The 20,677-nt window shown below is 43.0% G+C and overlaps 3 protein-coding genes across 7 annotated transcripts; 2 read left to right on the plus strand and 1 right to left on the minus strand.

Moving 5' to 3' along the window:
• Positions 1 to 190: 190 nt before the first annotated feature.
• colq (collagen-like tail subunit (single strand of homotrimer) of asymmetric acetylcholinesterase) lies at positions 191 to 7,999 on the plus strand. 4 transcript variants are annotated; one of them, XM_037455084.2, is made up of 17 exons: positions 194 to 576; positions 1,196 to 1,305; positions 1,551 to 1,640; positions 2,409 to 2,453; positions 2,609 to 2,635; positions 3,418 to 3,489; positions 3,786 to 3,848; positions 3,941 to 3,967; positions 4,072 to 4,116; positions 4,214 to 4,249; positions 4,335 to 4,415; positions 4,680 to 4,776; positions 5,076 to 5,206; positions 5,497 to 5,616; positions 5,729 to 5,855; positions 5,965 to 6,067; positions 6,169 to 7,999. In XM_037455084.2, the coding sequence occupies exons 1-17, from the start codon at positions 480 to 482 to the stop codon at positions 6,236 to 6,238; spliced, it is 1,341 nt and encodes a 446-aa protein (XP_037310981.1). In that variant the 5' UTR covers positions 194 to 479; the 3' UTR covers positions 6,239 to 7,999. The 4 variants fall into 4 exon arrangements, with proteins under 4 accessions (XP_062421677.1, XP_037310981.1, XP_037310980.1 ...); XM_037455083.2 differs by having other exon boundaries at positions 208 to 576; positions 5,714 to 5,855; XM_062565693.1 differs by lacking the exon at positions 2,609 to 2,635 and having other exon boundaries at positions 191 to 576.
• Positions 8,000 to 9,209: 1,210 nt separating this feature from the next.
• plekha8 (pleckstrin homology domain containing, family A (phosphoinositide binding specific) member 8) lies at positions 9,210 to 17,743 on the minus strand. Of its 2 annotated transcripts, none has more exons than XM_037454418.2 (13): positions 17,526 to 17,743; positions 16,995 to 17,111; positions 16,722 to 16,877; positions 16,494 to 16,615; positions 16,057 to 16,215; positions 15,940 to 15,953; positions 15,627 to 15,745; positions 14,549 to 14,903; positions 13,706 to 13,791; positions 12,620 to 12,678; positions 12,106 to 12,307; positions 11,949 to 12,010; positions 9,210 to 11,861 (listed from the first exon to the last, which is right to left on the minus strand). In XM_037454418.2, the coding sequence occupies exons 1-13, from the start codon at positions 17,563 to 17,565 to the stop codon at positions 11,664 to 11,666; spliced, it is 1,689 nt and encodes a 562-aa protein (XP_037310315.1). In that variant the 5' UTR covers positions 17,566 to 17,743; the 3' UTR covers positions 9,210 to 11,663. The 2 variants fall into 2 exon arrangements, with proteins under 2 accessions (XP_037310315.1, XP_037310314.1); XM_037454417.2 differs by having other exon boundaries at positions 15,940 to 15,980; positions 17,526 to 17,741.
• Positions 17,744 to 17,917: 174 nt separating this feature from the next.
• fkbp14 (FKBP prolyl isomerase 14) lies at positions 17,918 to 20,204 on the plus strand. The gene is made up of 4 exons (XM_037454424.2): positions 17,918 to 18,261; positions 18,726 to 18,877; positions 19,092 to 19,219; positions 19,310 to 20,204. Exons 1-4 carry the CDS (start codon positions 18,065 to 18,067, stop codon positions 19,466 to 19,468), a joined length of 636 nt encoding a protein of 211 aa, XP_037310321.1. The 5' UTR covers positions 17,918 to 18,064; the 3' UTR covers positions 19,469 to 20,204.
• Positions 20,205 to 20,677: the final 473 nt, after the last annotated feature.

The raw sequence follows: 20,677 nt of genomic DNA on the forward strand, positions 1-20,677 counted from the left end.
TATATGGTCATCTCAGTGCTGATAAACACTCATTCCAGAATTGTTCAACTTGCATACGTACTTTCATAAATGTACACCCTCCTTTATTTCACCTTCCTTGTAATGTACATCCTGGACAGACTGATAAATACATGTTAGCCGTGGTGAAAGTTGCCTCAGAATGTATAGCAGAAAGGTCCCCCGCCGGGGTCATTATCCGAGGAGTGGAAACAACAAAACACCCCTGCAGTAGTAGACGTCTAATATTGGCACCGTAAGCAGCTGGCGGACTGTCTCCTGTAATTTTAGCGCACACTGATGCAGAGGAAAGATTTAACGGGCATTGGTCGGCGTACCCTCTTGTGAGGGCGTAAAGGAGACGGAGCAGAGCGAGCAGAGAGGGAGGGGAGGGGAGAACAGGACAGGGAGGAGAGAGAGAGAGGCAGCGTGTGAGGGCTGCTGAGGCTCAGAAATAAAGTCAAGCAACTATCTGGAGCAGCATGACTCTTCTAACACTTGGACTGTATCTGCCACTGTGGTTTTCTTATGGCCTGGCTCAATCCTCTTTTCTGGACAGCGTCATTTCACTCCCCCTGGGTAAGAATAGTGTGACCCTGATGCTGTGTGTGTGTGTGTGTGTGTGTGCATCCAGTACTATCCATGCACAGGTGTTGGGAGAGTTGGGGCTTTAAAAGCATGGATTTTAAATGCCTAGGTTTGGGATTATGTTTAGGCTCACCATCCGTGTAAAATACACCTGTTTTTGTTTGCATGCACCCACGAAGTAAACTGAAAATGACTATAAATAGCAAAGCCACCTCCAGTCAGCACTTTAGCGAGAGGCGCAGGCCCTTCATATCTGTGTCCAGCTCGAGCTCAGCTGGAACGGGTGTCATAATGACATAGTTTGCACCTGTTAACCTGCTCCCTTATGCAGCTCCTGCATGTTCTAACCTATTTGAACTATACATTCTTTCTCCTGAATATGTGGGACATTCGGTGGCAAATGTCACACGTGTACCACAGTTACGCCTGCTTGCCAACGTGTCGTGGGTTAAGGATTACTTTTCTCATTTGGATTACGAGGCGCCGCATTCAGTGGTTGCAGAAGATAAACGTAACGCAACGTAAACATGACCCCAGACTGTCCTCTTTTGGGGTTTTTGACGTCCGGCACCCTGGTCTGTGTGGCTGACTGCATGCTCGCCCCACACAGCTCCCAGATCCCCGGAGCAGCAGAAGAGATTCAGCCCGTGCTGTTTACTGAGTCCGCCTCCACCCCCGCTGTTTCCTCCACCCCCTTCGCTGTGGCGACGCCACGCTCATGTGAGTAAAAGTCATGTGACTTTCTATTGTTGACATGTCCTTGGACCATTTCCAAACCGCCCCACACGCTTACTGTCTCTGACCCCCCCCCGAATGATACACTGTTAAAATGCTCAAAAGAGGAAACCTGTTTTGCAAAAGAAATGGCCTACAAATATTCCGCTTTGGGTTATGAATTGTTGCGTCGAGAATTTCAGACGAGCTTCTTTTTTTTTCAACATCATTATATTGTTTTCATTTTCCAGAATGAAGCCATTTCCGAACCGGGCAATGGGGACAAAGGTTCTGCCTGCGACCGAGGCCCCCGCGGGCCTGCAGGTTCCTCTGGTCCTCAGGTAGGATCCCAAACTCTTCCCAAACATCATGCTTCTCCCAGCACGATCATTGTCCTGTAGATCAGGCCCGTTTCTAATGGGCTGTACGTAGGATTCGCTGTGAACACTTTCTGTCTCTTCGGTTTCAAGGTGTTAATAATTGGTACTCCAAGAACATATCACCCCCATCTCCTCTTAAACTTGAGAGTTCCTGCAAAGCAGGATGGGGATTTCTCTGGCCTTCCCAACACAGCGGCCCATTAAAGCTCTACATTTAGCTCGGACACAAATAGCCTTTTTCCACTGGCTGCCAGTGCCCCACACATCATTCTCAGAATTGTCCCAAGTGCTGTCTAACTAAAAAGGCGTACTGGGTTGCGTAAATTCCAGCGATCACCAACACAAGCATGTGTCCATGTGTTTGTGTGCTGTGGATGAAAGACGTAAAGCAATAGTTCAAATCCAAATAGTTTGAATCCGACCTCTCTTTGACCAGCAAGTTGGATTTGACCATTTACCGAATGATTGTTTTGCCTCCGGGGCTGTTACAGAGACCAGCTGGACTCCTGCAGCATTTCATTTTATCAAAAGAGACCCACAAGGCAGTTTTTAAATCAATAGTGGCCACTCAGCCTTTAGCTAATTGAAATGCGGTTGTGGGCTCCAAGAAACAGACACGACTTTGTGGTGGGGACGTGAACAACACAATATATTTATATATATATATATATATATCCCTTTGATTCATGAGCATATGACATAATTACATTGTATTTTCCTGTTCATCAGGGTCCACCTGGATTACCTGGAATAGAAGGGCCCAAGGGAGAAAAGGTAAGCAGGTTATTTCCCAGTATTCTAGTCCCATCAATCAGTTTTACAAGCTGTTCGTTGTTTTATAAGCTCAAGTTGAACTGACGGAAAGATGCTTGCTGGAAGTGTATTGAATAGCCACTGTCCTTGTCCCCTCCTCCGCATCCCGTTGTCAGGGAGAAATTGGAAGACCTGGGCAAAAGGTGAGAGTCTCCATTAATCACTCCATATTCTCCGCTAAGTGGATTTACTCAAACATGAGATACCATGCCTCCGCCTTCTCTCCAGCTGTAACTCACAGTAGCTGCCTGCTCGTGTACAACAAGGAATTGTTTTTTGCGAGTATAACCTTGACGGGAGACAGCACAGATACACTGACAGGATGCAAAGGAGGGAGATCCGCTGCTGTTTTGCCTCAATGTTGACCCATACCAGACATCCACCGTCATGCCTCCCTGTCAGATGCCCCCCCTCCGTCTATTACAGAAGGAACAGGCCCACACTGCTTTATTGCAAGCTCAGGACACAGCGTTTGACCACGGCGGGGCAGAAAGAGAAGTGACCTCCTTTAATGATCTGCCGCTGTGGTCGAGCAGCCAAAGCGGCCCAGTGGGAGAGCCTCTCTTCTCGACGGCCTGACTGAGCAGCTTTGCAGCACTGCAGTGCAATTTAGCTTAGTGCTCCAGCCAGGTCATAAATCCTTTTATTTCCCACAAGCACGGGCTCCTGTTCTATATACAGCCCATCATTTAATTAAAGAGAGCAAAGTGACAGGGGCTCATTCTCCCTCTGCATGTGCAGCCGTGTCTGATAAATACTGTAGCGAGGAAGGCTGTCAGCTTATGCAGCAAATGCTGCACTTGGATTGCTGTTCTTTATTTGTTTTTTTATAATCAGATAACTGCTTCCATAGCGGTGGCAGCAATTGTTTTATTGGGTATTTCTACATCTGAGATCCTGTGTTAAAATTGACGTCTGCTCTTAGGGTCGCACAGGTCCTGCTGGACTTCCTGGGAAACAGGGAGCAGGTGGATGGCCTGGACCAAGTGGGCCCAAAGTGAGTAAGTCAGATCTCATAATGTAGATGGTACAAAAGATGTGGTGGCTTGGGACCAGTAGTAGCCAATACAAGGTAGGAGAGATGAGTGTTTGCTTCTATCTGGGTTCAGTCCTATGAAACACTGTTATGTATCAACATTTTCTGTACAAATGCTTCATTGAAATGATTAAATTAGATTTAAAGCACGCACAACATTTCTCCTTTGAGGTGTGGGTTTTATTTCGGGCCATGTGATTAAATAAATTGAAGCAAATCCACATTTTTCAAATATCTAATGCTTTTCTGTGCATTAGGGTGAGAAAGGTGACCCGGGGCTGATGGGCTTGCCTGGAGCCAGAGGACCAATTGGGCCAAGGGTATGAGACAAATATGAACTACATTGATCCGGCATCATTTCACCATCAGACAATGTCTTTTCATCCGGCATATTTTGTATCTTTAATTCTAGGGTTTACCCGGGTATAAAGGGGAAAAGGTATGAAACTGTTTGTTATTATTATTCAGTAAGATATGCATCAAGATGTATTGATTACCTGCAACATGTAACATAAGGTAACACAGTGTCATCTACTTTATCAGGGTTCTCGAGGTGATCGTGGTGAAAGTGGAGTTAAAGGCGACAAGGTAGGAAGAGGTCATCAGTCACGGGAATCGTTTGGAATTAATGAAGGGTCACTATTTTGCTATGTTGCATTAAGTCTGTTCTGTTCTTTATCCGCAGGGTGCGATGGGATTCCCAGGAATGCTCGGACAGAAAGTGAGAATTCTGAGTTTGTTCAGCAGAATTAAAACTTTCTAAATCTGACCATAATGAATTTTGAGTTGTATGGTTTGGTGTGCAGGGGGAAATGGGCCCAAAAGGAGAACCTGGGATCTCAGGGAACCGAGGACCCACTGGGCGACCCGGGAAGAGAGGCAAGCAGGTGAGGAGTCGGTGGCCATGTGACATTCTCTTTGCATTGTTTCAAAACAGTAATATATGGAGTTACATCCTCATAAAGTGTTGAGATTTCTGTAACTTTTGTGTTGATAATTTCTCTTTAAAATGTAATTGATGCCAACAAATAGCTTTCAGTGCTCAAAATCCAAAATGTCCCATTGCCCACTCGGGAGTCAGTCTTAGTTCCACCCTTTTGATTTTTAAAACATGTAATGGAAAGTTTAAAATGGTGTTGATTGGGTTTCAGGGAGGTAAAGGAGACACAGGTAGTGTTGGTCCTATGGGACCTGCAGGCCCACAGGGAACTCCAGGCCACCCCGGTCCTCCTGGTTCACCTGCCACAGGTGAGCCTTTATCGTATGCGTGACATAATGTGGCTAAAATGGATTCACTTATGGTGAGCCTCTATTCAGTTTTACAAATAATATGTCACTGAAGGATTAAAGGGACATGTGCTTGCTTTAGCAGGAGTGAATTAGGTTGATTTATTTTTTGAAGATTTTTTCTTAAAGATATTACATTTAATGGCATGTGTTATTTACTGTACTCTCAAAAACGCTTCACTTGAGTTACTTGGCACTGAACCTTATTTTTACTTTGTGTCATCCATCACATATTCTTTCTCCTCTCTTCATGTCTTTAGGACTTTACATGGTTGGAACAAAGGGTGGACGTGGGCCACCAGGGCCTCCCGGAAAGTGTAGCTGTGGCTCTCTCAGTAATTCTCCATTTGATGACTATCCTTCCAGAGGAAACTATCCCAAAGTACCAGCGGTGAGGCATCAAGTCATGCAAAATGTGCCTGACACATTGTGACAAAACTCAACCATGAATCACAATTGAAATGTACAGGCTGTATTCAATGTTCATTTTTTAGAATTTTTTTAAACTGGATTATTGGAATATAATCATTCACAGAAAGAAAAATGTATGCCTATTAGAGATATTTATATTGCTTTGAGGATCCAGAGGTAGAAACTTTAAAGCTCAATAGCTCTCAATGTCGAAATACACTAAATATGGAAAACACGACAGTACATTTTTTCATCTTGTCATTCATTCAGATCTTCGTTGTAAGCAATGAGGAAGAACTGCTGCGCCTTCACACAGATAATGCTCTCGCATTCCGCAAAGACCAGCGGTCTCTCTACTTCAAAGACATAGACGGCTGGCTGCCAATCCAGGTATCACTGCACGCAGCCAGATCTGATTGTTTCATCTGCTTTTACACATGGTGCCTTTTTCCATTTTGTTTGAACTTTTTTTAAAACTCTGTTAAAGACTTTTCCATTCCAGTCCACGCCGTTCCAGTCCATGGAAAACGCACCCGACGACGAGGGCTACTGTGGCGACGGGATTGTGCAGATTTCCACGGGCGAGGAGTGTGACGACAGGAACAGAGTCGTCACTGACGGCTGCGTCAGTAAGTCGCGCCTCCCCGTTAGGACGCCTGTAATGGCTCATGGGTTGTGCTTCGCTGTGCACATAAAACATGACCCCCCTGCACCTTCTGCTGGCTCCCCTTACCACAGAGTGTAAACACGCCTACTGTGGAGACGGCTACCGCCATGAGGGGGGTGAGGAGTGTGATGGAAAGGACTTTGGATACCAGACGTGTAATTCATACCTTCCAGGGTAAGCACAGTGTACAGCCACATCTTGTAAACAGCGAGAAGTCTTTTGTTGATGCGTCACACTGACTGAAACATTGTTTCTCATGTTTCTTCATGTCGCAGGTCATATGGTCACCTCAAGTGCACGCCATACTGTGTTATTGAATCCACAAATTGCAAGTACTTCACTTGAAGAGGAAGCTGGACAGTCCAGCAGGATCCCCTGTGTGTTATTTGGAATATTTTCATACAAAAAAACAAAAAGAACAATAATACTCCAGGCAAGATACTCTGAAGGTAGAGGCGGCAAATGATTGAGAAAAACCCCCCACAACATATATATACAATATAGAACTCCTCTGCATTGCTACTGGGGTTGCCAAGTAACTTCCCAGAGTTGTAGTCAGTCAGCTGAAGGGGAAAACTTTCACCCACACATAGGAAATGCACAGGACAACTGCACTGAGTCTTAACCAGCAGGACTTAAGGCGGGCCTCTTCACCATGAATCAGCCTCTGGATGCAGCAGTTGTGTGACAGCCATGCAGAGACCTAATTAAGTGCCAGTGGGAGATCTTGCAGACGAGCAGTAGCCGGGCCAGACGCATATTAATCTTGACCCAGATACTGTTGAGAACGACAGGCAGAAGGACATCCAGGGCCATGGCCTCAGGTATTCTAATGCAGCATCAATGACAGCATTTGCATGAGACTGGGATTACTGAGACCATGACAGCAGCTGTCACTATCCAAGCATGTAACCCCTCACCTTACTTTTTATTGCCACAACGAGGCTGGCTCTGCGTCGGCTCACTATCACGACAAGAATTTTGGTTAGTAAGTAGTAGTAAAAGCTCAATGAGTGTGGTTAGGAATGGAGATTGAGGTGCATGGAATATGCACTTGTAATATTTCCGAGAGGCTGTCACACTGGGAGGCGAGGCCTAATCCCCTTGTGGGGGTACTTTGCTTGACAGGGACATTCAGTCTGGACAAGTTTTCATTAATCTCAGGAACCAACAGGTAATGTAGCTCCACCCAGCACCTCCACAGGCAGCCCCACACCACTCTCTTTGGAAACGACATGGCAGTGACTGTACGCGGAAGCACACAGATAACAAGTGTCCTCCCTGGGATTCTGTGAGAAATGAAATATACTGTATATGAAGGCTTGAAACTGTTATGTTCTTAATTTTCTCACTGCACAGGAAAGGGAAGAATAGTCTTGACCCGCTAAAGGGGGAGGGAATTAAATTCCATTCTGTTAGGTCATAATTACTGTATTTACTTAATACCTCTTTATTCAGTCATTCTGTCTTACGGTATATGAAACACCAGAGAAGCTCAACAGTAAACGTATCAGTGTAGATGTAGTCTGCTATGTGTTTGGCGCCAATGGTGAAAATGACTGACAATATAAGCTGAACTTTTCCATAAGCTACCGTATGAGTCGCTGTGCCAAGGGAGACCAGTTCTCAGCCATACTTAGATGTAGTCGGGTGTTATGAAGTGATTCTTCTGTAAAAAGAAAGATAAAGACTGTTAACTCTTTTGTCTCCGCATGCTTGTGACGCCGTGCTTATGGGTGTGAAAAATCCTTTTGCTTTGCCTCGTGAACCATGGCATCTTAAGAAAGATCTGTGTCTTGCTCTGCTCAGAGTGTAGCTAAGTACTGTATGTATGACACGGCTTATTTGATAGTAATGAACTGTGCCTTGCACAAAGCTGATATACCTTTGGGAAACTGTGGTAAATGTTTTATCTGTGGCCTGCGCTGCTGTGCTAAATCCTGCACTGTGTATGCACAACAATGCTGAAACATAACACGCATGTGGTAACGTACTGTAATGGCATACACTGTGACAGATAGTGCAAGTTGGTTTTGTTTGGGATATGATTTATACTGTTGTTGTGGATAAAATAAAAACAGGAATCTAAATCCTTCAAACATGTCATTGTTTTTCAGCCGCTTTGCTTCTTGCGCATTGTGAGCGGGTGTTGACAGTGTTTGGATGCCGTGCAAAACAGCCAATGTCCCTTCAGAGCACTCCTTGTAAAAACAAAACAACAGAAAACAGACAAAGCAGACAAAGCAGACCTCCAATCAGATGCAAAAAAGATGCTGTCAGCGGGTCCCTGGAAAGCGCTGCATTAGAGAAAATAGCTGACGGACCACTCAGCGAACCCAGGCCCTTTTCTCAGACGGGGAAATGGCTTTCTTCAGCTTTTCGTTCTGTGCTGAGTCCGTGCCTGGGCACAGACACACATGGTGGCCACGGGCAACCAGCCAGCGTTGCAACAGAGATGTTTGAGGTTGGACGCGACCACATAACTCCATTAGCCGAATTTCTTTTAAATCACATCAGGGTCATTTGTCCGCTGAGATGCCCAAGTAAAAGCTTACCTTGGTTTATTTATCCCATCATGTGCATTCCCCTGGCCAGGCCAATCGGATTTGTCCCCACAGATGTCCAAGTACAGCACTAAATGTTGCTGGAGACACAGTGGCCGACCTCAATTTACTGCTCTGTGATGCAAAGATCTGCTGTGCTCACAGAACAATACAACAGTTGGAGGTTACCGTTTGTGGAACCTCGAACAGTTCTTCTCCATATGAATTTATTAAGTAATATGTTTGCTTTCAAGATCTGATTGGTTTCTCCTTTCTCCCTCCAGAGACGCTGGTCACGAAGTTAGGTTCTATTATGAGCTCTCAAGGTGAAGTGAAACCAAACCCTTTCTCCAACATAAGGAGTTATTTTAGTACACGTTGGGTGGCGTAGCATTGCAGCTGTGGCAGACGGGGGGGATGCAAATGAGGCCATGGGGACAGGAAACAGCGAGGCACCCAGCTGTTGGCCTACGGCAAGTGAAAATCTCTGACCTATGAGCAGGAATGGGTGGCACGCGGGGTGCTGTGGTCACTGCAGAGGACGCACTACAAGCAAAACTCTCACCGCAAAGAATGCAAAGGTGTTCCTTAACAAGGCAGAACGTAGACAGGGCTTTCTTTAGGATTAAGTGTCAAGGTGCTTTCCAAGGAAAGCGTTGTTTTGGCACCACTGATTGTTGAATGAGGTGTCGGTGATCAGAGAGCTCTGAAATCCGTCAACGATGCTTTAGGTTTGGAAAACCTGTCTAACAAGACAACATATGACTACGATACACACTAAGACAACTTAATGATTTATTATGTAAAAATCAAATAGGATCTTATATAGGGTCATAGAAAACAAAATCATATGTTGGCAGTATTACAATGGAATAAAACTAGGATTCATTTGCAACAAGAAGTCAGCCGATCCTTCATCTACTGCACAAGCTTTACTTCAACAATTATTACTCTGTGCATTCCTGAACACACAAAAAAGGAAAGTAATAATCAATTTACAAAAACAATGTATTTCTTTCTGCTTCGTCATTGACACAATGGACAAACTTTAACGTGGCTATATGTAGACCAGAGCATGATGGAAGAAATGTGTAGATTAGACCAGCTGAATGTTACTCTTCGGTACAGTCGAAGGCGAATGTCTTTGGACTTTTCAATCCATCCCCCTTTAGGGTTATTCAATGACTTGGTTGATTCACATCCTTGGCCTATAAACAGTTTACATTGGCACCAATGTTAACCAAATGTTAGTTTGGTTAGTTAACCATGCAATCAATAAACATGCTCTATGGATACAGATGTCCACACAAGAGCTGGTATGCAATGAACCCCATAATATCAATGTGATATTTACAACTCAGGACGTAATACATAGACATTGTGAAAAGGCAGTCTGTGCATAGCTTTGTGCAGAGGATGTCCACAAAAGTAATCAACAGTTGTCGGTATTTCAAAGGCTAGACTGTGTCATTTCATTCTTGTGTGTCGTGCTCCTCAAAGGCTAAAGCCACTCCCATCATCAATTGGTCCCACGGAAAGTCTCTAGAGCAAAGGCTCAAACAACCTGCAGGGGTTACATTAACATTTTGGGAAACAAAAAAATCCATTTGATCATAATGCCCTAATTTCAGTGCAAACCTTTTTACCGTTACTTTTTAATATATATAAAATTATCCACGTTTGCAATCCCATCACATCCTTAAGGCATATACACCCACTGGCCTCTTCATTAGGTCCACCTTGCTAGTAAAAGGTCGGACCGCCTTTTGCCTTCAGTACTGCTGCCTTAATCCTTAGTGGCAGACTTTCAACAAAGCTTTGGGAACACTCCTCAGAGATTTTGGTCCACTTTAACATGAAATGTGATGCTAACCTCCCGTGATGCTAACCTCCCGTTCCACCACATCCCAAAGGTGCTCTATTGGATCGAGATGCGGTGACTGGAGGCCATTGGAGTGCAGTGGACTCATTGTCATGTTCAGGAAAAGCTGAGCTTTGTCTCATGGTGCATCAGAAGATGGTACACTGTGCTCATAAAGAGATGGACGTGGTCAGCAACAATACTCTGGTAGGCAGCAGCATTTAAACCATGCTCAATTGGTGAAGAAAATAGCCACCACACTATTACACCACCAGCAGCCTGAACCATTGATACAAGGCAGGATGGATCCATGCTTTCATGGAGCTTAAGCCGAACATCTGAAAGTTGCAGCTGAAATCAAGACTCGTCAGATCAGGAAACGTTTTTCCAATCTTCTATTGTCCAGTTTTGGTGAGCCTGTGTGAATTGTCCTCTCAGTTTCCCGTTGTTAGCTGACAGGAGTGTCACCTTGTGCTGCTGTAGCTGAACTTCTCCAAGGTCTCACCTGTTGTGCGTTCAGAGATGGTGTTCTTCATTCCTTGGTTTTAATGAGAGGTTATTTGAGTTACTGTCGCCTTTCTATCATTCTCTTCTGACCTCTCACATCAAAAGACATTTTCGTCTCTGCTCACTGCATATTTTTTCTGGCTATTTTCTTTAAACCTTAGCGATGGTTGTGCGTAAAAATCCCAGTAGATGAGCAGGTTTTTGACACAGTCAGACTAGGCCGTCCGACACCAACAACCACGTCACGTTCAAGGTCACTTAAATCCCCTTTCTTTTTTCTTTCTGATGCTCGGTTTGAATGAATGATTTACTTGTCTAAATGCGTTAAGTTGCGGCCATATGATTGGCTGATTACCAAGTGGTGTTAGCAAGCAATTGAACAGGTTTACCTAATAAAGTGGCCAGTGAGTGAATATTGGGCATTGGAACAATTGTCAAACAATTGCTTATTGTTAGTTAGTAAAAACACCCACTCCACGGAAAATGGACATCTGGGGTTAAATAATGTCTCTGCCTTCTCATAAGTGGGAAGGGAAACTCCAAATGATCTTCCAGGGCAGTTAATAGAGCAAAATACCTCGTAGTTAAGTCCTCGTACATAAAATGTCATAATACACAACGTGCACCAGGAACAAATGGCCCCGTTATTCATCACGGTCGGAGTCTCTTAAACAAGACACACGGACATTAATGCCGTCCTCACACCCAGACAACAGTGGACGTACTGTTGCGGAGATTTACAACCTCTGGAAACACCTCACACTGGCACGAGACATGCTCACACTGTTCGGTACACGAGATGCACTCGATGCATCTGGCGCCATCCTTCAGCAGTCAGGTTCTGTCCTTCCTTCAAGTGTCACACCACTTCGTCCGACTCCAGGTTGTATTCTTGATACAGGGCGTCTAGAATGGCCAGCTGCTCCCCCATGGCGGGCAGATACACTCCCAGGTCCCTGTGCACGCCGCTGGCGAAGCCGCCCTTCAGCTCGTCGCCCTGCCTCGACACCAAGGCGGCGGCGAAGCCTTGATAAGACGGCGCGGCCCTCAGCGCCAACTGGGGACATTGAAACACGTGGTTAGTCACGTTCCAGGAACAGACGGACCCTCAGATGGGGAAAGAACCGGTGTGAGAAGTACTTACAGCAAAAACACCCCGCACAACCCATCCGTGGTACTGACGGAGGGTCTTTCCATAGGCATTGTCTGGGTGAGAGAACAAAACCAAAGGGGCCGGATGTTGAACATGCAATAGGTTTGATCCCCCTTATACGTTTTTCCATTGTAGAAGCCGGACTCACTCAGTGCTCCCTGGATGTTTTGTTCTCCTGCGTGGAGTTCAGACAGGAACTCCTTGAGGAACTTCAGGCCCCGTCCGAGCCACAGCAGCGCCTCGGTGGCAGAGTTCCGCACCCGGGCAACATCTGTCTGGACTTCGTAGAGCACGATGGACTGCAGCGTGGGGTAGCCGTTGGGGTCTGACATCAGCTTCTGATGAATTTTCTACATAGTTCAAAAGACGTTGAAATAGTCACAAGAGCTGGCTATAGATTCATCATTCTTGTAATGACGTGACAAAATGATCAGGTAATCTATTTTGACGGCTTAATAAATTACTTAAGCTAAGGTGCATTGAGAACAGAATAGCAGAACTGAGACGTCTGATTTAGGTTGAGCTTATGGCAAATCTGTGCATTGTCATATTTTACTGTAGTGGATGGTCAGTGACTAATGTTGATTCATGCTGGTTGTTTCCCTGCATGTAGATTTAGAGCTACTTCTTTAAGACAACCCATCAATGACTCAAACACATACCTTGATATTTCCAACAAAGTCCATTTTAACTGGGGCAAACACTGTGGACCCCAGTTTGTCTGAGAAGAGAAATCCATGATCATTTATTTGTTGATTATAAATAAGAATACATTTTAGGTTTTGTACATACTATTAGGACTACACAGATGTGGGTCTTAATAGCCAAGGATAACAACACAGCATCCTATTTTTTACATTTTTATTAAATAAATAATACCTAGGGAATAAAAACCTGCATAACTGATCAGAAGAAAACTTCCACTGAAAAAATCCCCTGACTGCAGAATTGATGGATAAAATAATAAAGGCTATTAACACAGTAGCAGACCAAAGGGGTAATTCTAGAGGCTTGCTGCCTGGGTCAAGACTTTTAATGTTTGACTAAATTACTTGAGCACATCTAGACGTCACTAAACGTCTTAATATAAATTTAGTAAGACCAATCCTTACATTTGAAGACAATTATTGAAGCCATATTGTTATGATGAAACGTATGATATCCTGGTCCCCTTATAGGGGGAAAAATTCAACGTTGATGCTTATTTTAAAGAATCTCTTGTACCACCATGTAAATCTGGATGAAGCAAAATTCTTCTGCAACCTCACTTCCTCATTATTATTATTGGAACCGGTCAGATGTTTGAAAAAAATGACCAAACATTGGCCAGTTTTTTAACAGCTGCATCAGAGTCCTGCACCCTTACAGCGAATGCCCACCTCTATCTGTGTGTAGATGTGTAGTGCACACAGGCAAGGATTCATACATAAGTGTCAGTTTTAAAAATGAACTAAATAAAGGTAGACAGGCAACAAAGTACAAATTAAACCATGGACAGATATACTGCTGCAGAAGGAAATAAAGAGGACATGAAAGAAAAGGCTATTATTATTATTAACTGAAGACCAAAAGCCATCACCAAATTACACAATAGATGCATTAAATGGCAGTGCATGCATAAATAAAAAGAATAGGAAGAAGTTTTCCTTTTAAATGTTATGAAGGGTGAAATGATCACAGATGTAGCGTCATGAGAAACAGCATAAGAGTGGCAGATGAAGAGGACAGACTGAAAGTGACCGGCCTACCTAATACAGGTACTATTGCATAGCATGAGTCCAAAAACTCTTGTGTAGGGATACCATTGTCGTCGTCCAGTCTTATATCACTAAATCTAAAAGAGTAGAACAGATTCAAACAGGAGAATATATTAGAGGTAAGTATGCCGTTCTGTTTTATTGGATCAACTCAACAGAAAAAATAAAAGGGTACAATTCAGTCAATACCAAGCCAGAGAAATGATTCAACACAGTGCCATGCATTTCCTTGCCTGACCATACCTGAAACAATTCTGCTTCTTTTCCTACAACTTAACATAGTTGTGGTTTTGCTGATGTCAATCTTAAAATGTCCCATCAATGTTAAAAAGACCAAAATAAAACATTCTGTAGGTCCCATCTTGCCGTTGAATAAGTGAGATAAGTTTCCATTATAATAATGTTCATGTTATAACTGAATATTACATAATCTATCATAAACAGACTAGTCCATTGTTCTGTAACACTCCTCAAAAAAGATAAAGTAAAATATGTTTGAAATACAGAGTGAAACAAAAAAGCTTAACAAACCCAAATATCAGATGAGGGCCTCTGTTTCATGTGATCAAGAGAAAACACACTAACATGAAACACTTACGACATCTTGAAATGGATCCTGTTAAAAAACCTAATAAAATTAAATTCTGTGCAACACAATAGATTTCCACAAACTAGGCAGCTGTGCCGTTAGATCAAAAGTTGCAGCAGAAGTGCCTCAAGGACAAAAATACTACATAGAGCCTTGATTGGTTCACCCTAATACTGTCTTAGTAAAATATCACAGAAACAAATGTGCCCTAGAGAATGTGACCTTCCTGAGTAGCATTTTCGTACCTGTGACTCATTGTGCTGAAGAAAGTTTCCACCTGCTCGGTGTCTTCCGGCTCTGGTGGAACTCTGGAAGTGTCGCCCTCACGTTGAGCCTCCTCTTGGTCTGGAACAGCTTCCTGTTGGTGCTGCGGCTCGACGGCGTTCACTTCCTTCTTGCTGTTGTCATGCTCTTCTTGACTTTGGTCCCCTTCGTGCGGCTGCTCTTGTTTGGTCCCCTTTTGATCATCTGCTTCATTTCCCTCAGCCCTCTCTGCTGGTTGTTCGTAGTGTTCAGTCTCAGAGGTAGTCTGGGTAGTGTGTATAGTGGGATCGAGTCCCTCCTCTTGGACTGACCCACTGTCGTCTGTGGCACCGATATCTGTGCGACACAGTGGACAAGTACTATGAATGTTACAGAAAAGGAGTTTTGGTCAAGATGTCTAAGCCCAGGTTTCGTCAGACGAAATGCAAATACATCACTCAGAGGACTTGCAGAACAATCCTGTGGACCACAGGCAGGGTACACTGATGCAGGGTACACTGATGCAGTGAAGTATTCTGGCACTGAGCTCCATGGGTTGAATGGTTCAGTAAGTCACCAAACATCACAGGTCGGGTGTGGTACAGTGCGACAGGTCTCAGTTGGGACCACACCCGACTGACTATGCTTCTTGAAATGCTTTTCTTTAACATCTTTGTTTGGGTTTTGTCTGTTATGTGCTTTTAAGTTCAGGTAAAGTGCTAAACTAAAACACAACAATCAAATATAATACTAAATCACTACATGGCACTTCATGAGCACTCTTAAAATAGATTATACATAACACAATTCACTGGTATTACAAATAAAACATCATGAATTAGACTCGATTCTTATTTTCTATCATCAGCTGTAGTTTCACGTTTAAAGGCTTTGTTACTGCTAAATGCAATAATGTAACTGAGGCATCACTGACTCACTGCTCACTAAAAGGCAAATCCATTCCTGAGGTCAGATAATGTACACACAAAAACCAGAATAGGTGGGCGGTCTTTCCGTTACGGAATGCAGTAATGGTTTGAGTTTAAGATGTTCAAGAAGAGGTTTGGACACACGCCTTACCTGATGGGAAATGATGCTGTTCAGGTCTGTCTGGCTCATCTGGTCCTTCTGCCCCAGAGTCGAGGCTCTGGTTGTCATGTGCAATTACTTCTCCTGAAGTTTCAGCCAAATCTCTCCATCTGAAATACATTTCAGTGTGCAATGTTAATTCAAACACGTTATATTATATTATTGTATCAACAGAAAATATTTGGTATCTAATGTTCACCTCACCTTTCTAAGCAAATTAAAAAATATATTTTATCTTTCACAGTCAATGAGTAAAGCAGAATCAGTGTAGGAAATGATAAAAACATTATAAAAGAAAACTTACTTTTCTTCAAGGTTCTGTTTTAAATGATTGACAGGTTTAATCTGTTGGAGAGACATCTAGGGGTTATAAATATAAAATTAGACATTCTGATTAGACAGAGTGGTGACATATTTGTACCTTCTGAGGTTTGACAGCGGCTACAGGAGGAGATCCCGGTGGACTCTGCGATGCCATATCTGTACTAAAAGTATGGTTTGCTATCTGCATGCATTCCTCTAGAGTCTTGAGGAAAGTGGTGCATGTGGACTTCACAATGTTTCCAGTGTCTATTCCTGTCTGAAAAGGGCACACAAAAACAAAACACATTAGCAGACACTCCACAAAAAGTACTGACAGGGAAGCATGTTGCTTTGTGACATAGGAACAAATTTGAGTCAAATTCATGAATAAAATAAGAGAAGATGTAATTATGATAACATTTTCTTGCCGCCTATTCTATTAGCATGCATAAAGATTAGATTTTCTGATAGTTGCAGATGGGCTACCCTATACTGCAGTGTCACACCAACAGCAGCTTCTCTCATTTCATCGTCTCATCCAAACCGTAAGCTCACCTCCGTGGTGTCTCCCAGCTCATCACTCTCCTTGATCTTGTGTACTTGTTGGAGAAGAAGGTCACAGTACAATCGGAGTTCGGACATCTTGGTTTTCAATGCCTCTGTGTTCTCCTGGAGCTCTGCAACAATACCAGCAAAACCGTCAGAATGTTTTACAATCCAATATTGGCTGTGTAAAAGGTAATCCACGCAGGGTCAGATTAGGATGTTACAGCATCTAATCACCCTTTTCTCTTCTTGTCCGGTTGTCTGTAAGGCAGGCTTTGGCCGACCCCAGGGCCACCAGCCATTTCTGCCTCTCAGCTGCATTGATGGCTCTGAGGTAAAAGTACTGCTCCCCTGGTATGGTCAGGTCCACTCGAGTAGAGTCAGAGGAATTAACTAATGCAACACACACACACACACAGCAGCAAACACGGAGACATGCTTGTCAGGACTACATTTATAAATACAAATTAAATAAAAACTGAAACATAGGAACATAAGAGCGATACAGACCTTGGATTTCACAAACGGAAATTTTAATGCTGCCCTTGCAACCTTTCCACGCATCTTCTTGAGAGTCGTAGTAGGACAAAGTTCCTCCATCAAGCACGAACCAACGTGGTTGCCAGCCTAAACAAAAACCAAGTCGAGAACCCAATAAACACATTGTTGACTAGCTGAATACACTTGGAAAGACTTCACGTGAACCCTAATCAGTAAGTTAAATCAGATTACAATGACAGATGGTCGGTACTAACGTGATCTACATTGGCGACCTGTTAAGACTAATTTAATACCGGTACCTTCCCTCTCGGTAAACAGTTCAATTAACTTAGCGGCGTCGGAATGGAGGGTGAATAAATGGAAGCGGCGCATAAGGACCGATAGTTGAAGCCTGTTGGCGGCTAGCTAACGGTACCCGTCGCCTTCTGACGTTATCGGCTCAACACATGCTAATACGCTAGGATGTTGTCATGCTAGCTAGCTGCCTTATCAAAACGACAACCGTAACCGACAAACGCGACGACTATGGTATTGACTTACCGCTAATATAGTTCGTCCATTTATGCAGCATTCCCTCCATTGTTTAGCGATGTGTTTCTGTCGTTCATTACTTGTTTATCATAACAAGAAATGATGCACAGCTGATTGAAGCGACTCCATCGAGCCCCGGAGTGTGATTTGTGGAGTAACGTCCTGGGCTTTACATCCGAGCTCCGTAGAAAAAAGTGCGTAAAGTTTTTTGTGAATCAAGCTCCAATGACGCTTTCCAGCGCTCCTCCCATTGACAGTGGCGCACGTCAGAGGGATTAAAGTAGTGTGGGTGTGGACACGGGGGATTGAAAGCAACAACTACAAATGGAATGAGAGAACATGGGTAAAAGGCGTGGCTTGAATGTACATGTCGCCAATAGTAAAGGGAGGCGGGAGACAGCTGAACGGTGGTTACGTGCTCGGTTTAAGTTGGCTGCCACGTAGTTGACATTCTTGCCATGTATTTATTTTAGAGACAGCAATTTGTGAATAGTTTGATTCGTATTTTTTTTATTTTTTTGCGAATAAGTGAGCTATTGTCCATCGAAATGATTTTTTTTAATATTTATTCGCTATTGGCCTCACTTTTTGTGTTTGTTACGGGGGGCAAACTGCCCGAGCCAGAAGTGAACATTGAAGTTTTACATAAACCCTTCATGTGTTACCGTAAGTCAAAGTATGGAGACATGCTTCTTGTTCACCACGAGGGATTCTTGGAAAGTAATGGCACCATGTTTTATTCCAGGTAATGTGTTGCTACAAACGTTAATGATGCTGCATGTATTACTGTGCAATGATGCTACACTCCTCGTCTTGTGCAGGAGAGTCACACGTTGTAAAAGCAATGCATGAATCTAATAGACTGCAATGTGCTACACACCAACATTTGTCAGTAGCTGCATTTGCGCTATTTAAATAATTTACCAAATATGCCTCTTTTGGCAGTCATATATTTGCCTAAAGTTCAGAAATGTTTTAATCATTGGTGAACAATATAAAACACAGTGGAACTGTAACAGTAACTATGCACTTGATACATTATTATTATTATTATTATCATGCTTTCCTATTAGACCGCAGTATTAACCGCAGAACTGTCCTTAAAATTAGGTGGCAGCTATTTATTGTACATATTTGTGATATCAATTGTGTGAACTGGACTTTTCTCTCTCAAAGAAAACTGTGATGGATCTTTGTTATTTTTGGCAGCCGCGAACATGGGGATAAAAATCCAGTATGGTTCACTCTTGGGGTTCAAGAGGTGCTCAAGGGTTGGGATAAGGGTCTGAAGAACATGTGCACAGGAGAGCGCAGGAAACTGACAATTCCTCCGTCTCTGGGATATGGCAAGGAAGGAAAAGGTAACAGACAATATCTAAAACTCAAAAATATGTTGGAGAGGGTCTGTTGACTCCCCATTTGTTTTTGTGTTACACCATAACATGTCTGAGCTTCTACAGCCAAAAAGCTGCAGCTTCATCCTATCCACCATCTTTGTGGATCCTCCCGAGAGCCGTGCATACTCATTCTAATGTATCTGTTTCCTTTACTTAAACCCTCTTCCTTTGTTTACAGGCAAGATCCCCCCAAGCAGTGTTCTCATTTTTCACATTGAGCTCATGGACATCCGAAATGGTCCCAGGTCGCATGAGTCTTTCCGGGAGATGGATCTCAATGACGACTGGAAGCTGTGCAGAGAGGAGGTAGGAAAAACAGCTTTTCTTTTCATTTAGTATATAAATATGCATATTTTGTCTTACTGCTTTGCTATCATCATTCTGACTATGTTACAGGTAAAAGAGTACCTGAAGAAAGAATTTGAGAAACATGGATATTCCCCTAATGACACAAATCATGAGGTGATGGTAGAGGACATCTTCAAAAATGAGGATGAAGATAAAGATGGCTTCATATCTGCGAGGGAATTCACCTACCAACACGACGAGCTCTAGAAAAATTGATTTAGGGTTTGCTTCTTGAATCACCTTTGAAATAATGACATGCATTGTGAATTGAACTGTATTGCCTTTCTTTTGGATAAACATTTTATGGAAAATAAGACCAATAATCAATGTGTATCTACATTATGCCCTAATAATGGTACCATAAATGAATTTTGGCTCCTAGAATTGTTTGTCAAATTTAGTGACTGTGAACCTGTGTACTGTACACCTTCAGCCTTGATGATACAGTTTATGGAAGTGACCCTGCATGGTAGTTTTTCTCTGTGTAGGTCTTACGCACTAGAGGGCACTCTTGTGCTAGACTCTTGAATCATTTATACATTTCAAAACAAAACAATGTTAAAGAGTGAGCTCTTTGAGTTTCTAGATTTTGGTTTTGTGCAGATGAAAATTAGACCCCAGTCCTGTATATAATGTCATCCCACCAGGAGTGCATCACAAGAAAGTATGCAGAAGGCCTATTTTGAAAGCTTTTGATCACTCCAAATTATATATCAAAATTATGGATTTTACAATTGAATAGATTTATTTTATACCATTGAATTGAGCATAAACCACCATCAAAATCCCTCAGTGGCATGCAAACTTTACATGTTGCAGGGAATAACTAACTAAAACCGTCAAAATGATCTTGTTAAACCCTGAGTATGACGTGGTCGTCTGTCTACATTTTGAGAACAATTCATATATATCAGCAGGCAGTAGTTAGGGGGGAATCAGCAATGTAACATCAATAGAAAGCACAATGTTTCAAAGATTACAGAGGCCGGTGAGTTGTGTGATGGATAAATTCCAGCAGGCTGACCACACCTGCACATAAACTGGTCAAGCGGGAAGGTTACGCGGTTACACAGAGATTGGATGTTAGATACAACCTTCTGCCAAAAATGCCTGGTATGGAAGTAGAAACACCACAAAAAGGTTGTTAACCCCCTACCTGTGATTCACTCACCGTGCTTCGGGCTACGAGCAATCTTCGAGAGCTTGTCTTCCCACTGAACCTCTTCTACAGATATCTCACTCTGTTACCATTATGTAAAAAGCAGACAAACATTGGAGAGCAGCTCACACTATTTTCAACTGAGCTTTTCTTTCCTTTAATAAATCAACGTTTGATAAATTACATTTTTAATTGCAACCATCACAAAAATACATTTTGATAAAATAAATTTGGAGAAAGGATTTACTTAAATCACA

The sequence above is a fragment of the Pungitius pungitius genome, chromosome 11 (assembly GCF_949316345.1).
Source record: "Pungitius pungitius chromosome 11, fPunPun2.1, whole genome shotgun sequence".
In the NCBI taxonomy this organism is placed as follows: domain Eukaryota; kingdom Metazoa; phylum Chordata; class Actinopteri; order Perciformes; family Gasterosteidae; genus Pungitius; species Pungitius pungitius.

What these genes read in the sequence shown, in the direction of transcription:
- fkbp14 (XM_037454424.2), top strand. Translation starts at nt 18,065, where the DNA reads ATGATTTTTTTTAATATTTATTCGCTATTGGCCTCACTTTTTGTGTTT. An exon ending in ATATGGCAAGGAAGGAAAAG is followed by an intron (nt 18,878 to 19,091) that starts GTAACAGACAAT and finishes CTTTGTTTACAG; the next exon opens with GCAAGATCCCCCCAAGCAGT. An exon ending in GGAAGCTGTGCAGAGAGGAG is followed by an intron (nt 19,220 to 19,309) that starts GTAGGAAAAACA and finishes ACTATGTTACAG; the next exon opens with GTAAAAGAGTACCTGAAGAA.
- plekha8 (XM_037454417.2), bottom strand. Translation starts at nt 17,565, where the DNA reads ATGGAGGGAATGCTGCATAAATGGACGAACTATATTAGCG. An exon ending in TTCAGCACAATGAGTCACAG is followed by an intron (nt 13,792 to 14,548) that starts GTACGAAAATGC and finishes CTACTCTTTTAG; the next exon opens with ATTTAGTGATATAAGACTGG. An exon ending in AAACATCCAGGGAGCACTGA is followed by an intron (nt 12,011 to 12,105) that starts GTGAGTCCGGCT and finishes TCTCTCACCCAG; the next exon opens with ACAATGCCTATGGAAAGACC.
- colq (XM_037455083.2), top strand. Translation starts at nt 480, where the DNA reads ATGACTCTTCTAACACTTGGACTGTATCTGCCACTGTGGTTTTCTTAT. An exon ending in GTGGAGTTAAAGGCGACAAG is followed by an intron (nt 4,117 to 4,213) that starts GTAGGAAGAGGT and finishes CTTTATCCGCAG; the next exon opens with GGTGCGATGGGATTCCCAGG. An exon ending in TGTAATTCATACCTTCCAGG is followed by an intron (nt 6,068 to 6,168) that starts GTAAGCACAGTG and finishes TTCATGTCGCAG; the next exon opens with GTCATATGGTCACCTCAAGT.